The sequence below is a fragment of the Nicotiana tabacum genome, chromosome 17, assembly GCF_000715075.1.
Source record: "Nicotiana tabacum cultivar K326 chromosome 17, ASM71507v2, whole genome shotgun sequence".
NCBI classification, from domain to species: Eukaryota; Viridiplantae; Streptophyta; class Magnoliopsida; order Solanales; family Solanaceae; genus Nicotiana; species Nicotiana tabacum.
The window spans coordinates 14410479-14414373 of NC_134096.1; the positions used below are offsets into that span (position 1 = coordinate 14410479).

General features: G+C 35.8%; 1 protein-coding gene across 1 annotated transcript; it reads right to left on the bottom strand.

Annotated features, from left to right (window-relative positions):
* Positions 1-1571: 1571 nt before the first annotated feature.
* On the bottom strand, positions 1572-3115 carry LOC107793512 (uncharacterized). Its single transcript, XM_016615879.2, has one exon. It carries the CDS (start codon positions 2929-2931, stop codon positions 1723-1725), a length of 1209 nt encoding a protein of 402 aa, XP_016471365.2. The 5' UTR covers positions 2932-3115; the 3' UTR covers positions 1572-1722.
* Positions 3116-3895: the final 780 nt, after the last annotated feature.

The following is a 3895-nucleotide window of genomic DNA, read 5'->3' on the forward strand; positions in this document are numbered from 1 at the left end:
CCATCCACCCCCGCCCCTGCCCCACATAAGCTGAAACCCGCACCGCCCCATTGCCATCCCTAATCATGAGCTGTCTCAAAATGAAGAAAAGAAAACAGAACTTCACATGAAAAGCAAGATTACTACCCGTTGTTCCATTCAAGTTTATGTTTGTCATCATTAGCATATCCCTGGAAGAACAAAGGGATCCTGTTATATTTTTTCACCTATAACCAGTTAATTGATAAACCTTCAAAAGCAATCAATGTTTATAACATCTTGAAAAGGGAGAGCAAGACATTCTAAGAAATTTTAGTTGAACGCAGAGTGGCTATCTGAGTTGGAAACAACGAATGAGAGTGAAAATTAAAATGTCATTTTCCTTTGTAAGACATGTCATAGTAGATAACAATAAATAAAAGTTTAAAGATCAACCAAAAAAATTGCTAGTGTCAAACAGTTTCATGAATTGGCTCATCTATCATGAGCGGAGAAGAAACGAGGAGAAAACTAAGAACATGAAATACACAAAACTAAGCAATGATCAAAAGACACTGACATGATGTACCAGTAAATATTTTTGAGAATGGTAAATATTGGTGCAAAGTAATTATTGACCAACAAAAGTCTGGCAAGAAATGAGGATAAAAAAATATCTCGCTCTAGGATCCTAATAACAGACCAGCAGTTAAACAGATAATATCGGTCACAATATGCGGCGAAAGTGCCCAGCAAAATCCAACAGAAATCATTCTAACATCAACATCTCGCACAGAGAAGACCAAATGTAAGAGTCTAGCCACCAACGTAACAAAACCTGTTTCCATTAATTCCAACATTTATGGGAAAAGGATATAACAGCAACACTAATGCATTCAACGGGTTGGAAATCTGAAATTTTGTTTAGGTGAAAACATATATAAAGCCAGTGCTATTGCCTTTTAGGCGAAGACAAACAGTAAAGACATGTACCTTATAAACCTATTCCCAGGAACAATAAATGGTAAAGTCGAGAGGTTATGATGGAAATCTAAAACTTAATTCTGTTTACCCGATCCTGAATGCAGAAGAAGGCTTTTTCAACAAGACAGAAATATCCCCTAAGAGAGGATCTATGTTACCATGTCAGCTCTTCAGGCATTTGTAGACTCTTCTTTTTGCAGTTTATTTAGAAAGGAAACAAGGAATTTCCAGAAGCCTATTTCTAAGTCACAATAGTCGAAGTAGAAATATTCAAATATAAACAATTAAAGGTTCACTCTGAAGATCGACAAGCAAAAGTATATCTTCCACGATAGAGACAACTTATTTGGGTTAAATGTACATTACTAAAGAAAATCAATTTGGGTTAAATGTACATTAATAAAGAAAATCAACTGGAGAAAAAGCCTAACTCTCTCAAGTCTTCTAACATGTTATAAAGGCACAACCTACCAAGATAGTGGAATATTCAAACCTAAACTTTTAAGAATCTGAAAACAGGAAAGATTATCTCTGTCAAGCTATTCATGAATTGTTCAACAATGGTAACGAGCAATGCAGAAAAGCTGCATCATGAGGATACAAGTGGCCTTGAGTAAGTTAAAAACAAGTTCAATAAACAGGAAATCCCGACAAAAGAAAAAAAGCAACAAGGGAACTACATTTGAAACAAAAGAATAAAAGCCAATTAAGGTGTTCATATTCTCATTCTCTTTTTCCGCATTACACTAGAAAACATTATGCGACTCACAACAACGTGCGCTAATAAACAAAAGGAATAAGCTTGTATCTAACTTTACTTGCATACTCCGTATATCTCTCACCAAAGTTCTCTACCATCAAACTTTCCTCTAACTTAGCTTTGTTCCCATAGTACAGCGAGCAAACGACTGCAATGAAGAGAGAGCTCAAAGGCGCCCTAAGTGCAACACAGTAAGCAACAAACAAGAGCATGGTCGAAGCATAAATAGGATGGCGAACAAACCGATACGGGCCAAACTGTACGACAGCTGTAGGCACAACCACCTTCTCCGAATACTTGGCTAAATACAACGTCGAATGATACTGCATAAACAATGTCATCAAGATCAAAACCCATATACCCAAATTGCTCCATCCTCCAGGGATAAGATGCAATTCCGGCCCTTCAAACGCTGCAAGCCAATGACCAACCATAACTCCAACACAAAACAACAACTTCTTCCAATTGGGTAGGCTAATATCCCATTTGGGGTCATGCTCTCTCGGGTTGTAATCACCATATAGTCGTTTTCGAACACTCACATTCAAGAAAAAGAAATAATGGTACACGAAAAAGAACACAACAGGCCAGCCTTCAAGAAAACCATTGAAATGTGCAGGTGGGACAAGTGTAAGCCAAGTGAAAGCTGAAGTAACAATAGCAAATTGCTCTAATTCACTTGCTTCCCCATTTAAATGCTTGTTTAAGCAATAAAGACTGTAACTTGCTAGGCTTATGGCAACTAACCAAGGCCAGAATAACCATGTCATACTAAAATACATCCAAAAGAATGGATTCAACAGTACATTCACAACCCACTTTGTAGCAGCAATAGTACCTGAAAACACCAAAGCCCACTTAAACAAGCCAAATGGGGTCAATTGAGAAAACCCCATCTTTAGTGACTCCAAAGATAACACCTTTCTAGTTTCTGTTGTATACGAATGTGAACATTGGACTGGCAGTAATGACCCAAATCTACCATTATACGGCGACCAACAGGAGAATTTCTGGGACGGAGAAGAACTAACATTACTGAAGGGAATTGATAAAGAGCTACGCGAATGGGATTTGGGTATTTCAAGATTTCTCCGGGGGTTTAAGTTGTTTACACAAAACTTGCGCACCACCTGTTTGTCGAAAGGTCTGTAAGAAAAGGGGTTATATTTTGATGAGCTAGAACTGAAAGAGGGTAGCTTTGAGCAGACCAAAATGGGCGCTGCTTCCATTTTGGTATTGATAGCGGAGATTTGGATAGAAGAAAACTGATCAGCTCATTAGGGAGCTTCTCCGACCTGAAGCCTCAGCGTAACTTTGCTGCTATGCTCTTCTTGGATAATCATAAACTATGCTAATTCTCCTTTTTGGGCCTTCAAATTTAAATTGGTGAAAGGGTCGAATTTGTATTACTTTTTGGAAATATAAGAAACTTTCCTATTTGTTAAACTTTTGATCAAACATTATTTATTACTAGTTTTTAGTAAAAAATCTTTTTTTTTTTTAATCCTTAACGACAATTCAATTTGAGGGTAATAATCAAAATTTGTGAAGTAAATTTTGACTTTTACATTCAAAAAATATGAACACATGGCATCCAATCATTTTACGTTGAAGCTCGATTAATGATAAAGGGAAAATTCGAGAAGATTTGTTAACAACAAAGGTACAAATTAACTAAAAAGTATAATTGAGGATAAAATTTAGTAAATTCAAATAGTAAAGGAGCAACTTTGGATATTTATTAGTATTTGAATTCACTTAGCTTTTTTTTTACAAATTTTAAAAATACTCACATGATTATAGTAAATCACTTAAAAGCTAATTGTAATTAATTTTTTTATAGTAAATATTGATAGTAAATTGCTGATAAATAAGTAACTTGTTATAGTAGTTTATTTTAAATATGTATTATTCCATTAGTGTATAAGATTTAGACTCTCTTAGGATACTATGCAACAGCAATAACAAACTCAGTATAATCACACATAGTACGGTCAGGAGAGAGTAGTGTGTAGGCAGCCTTATCCCTACCTTGTGAAGATAGAAATGTTATTTCCAATAGACCATCGATTCAGAGAAGTATAAACACTACATTAGAGAAGATTTCTTAGAACGCTATCGCCAACCGTAGTTGTGCCCCCAAATAACAAAAAGGAAAACGAGCGCGAGTTTATCATTTTTCAAATTAAAGGA

Coding starts and splice junctions, on each gene's coding strand:
- LOC107793512 (XM_016615879.2), bottom strand. CDS start 2,931: ATGGAAGCAGCGCCCATTTTGGTCTGCTCAAAGCTACCCTCTTTCAGT.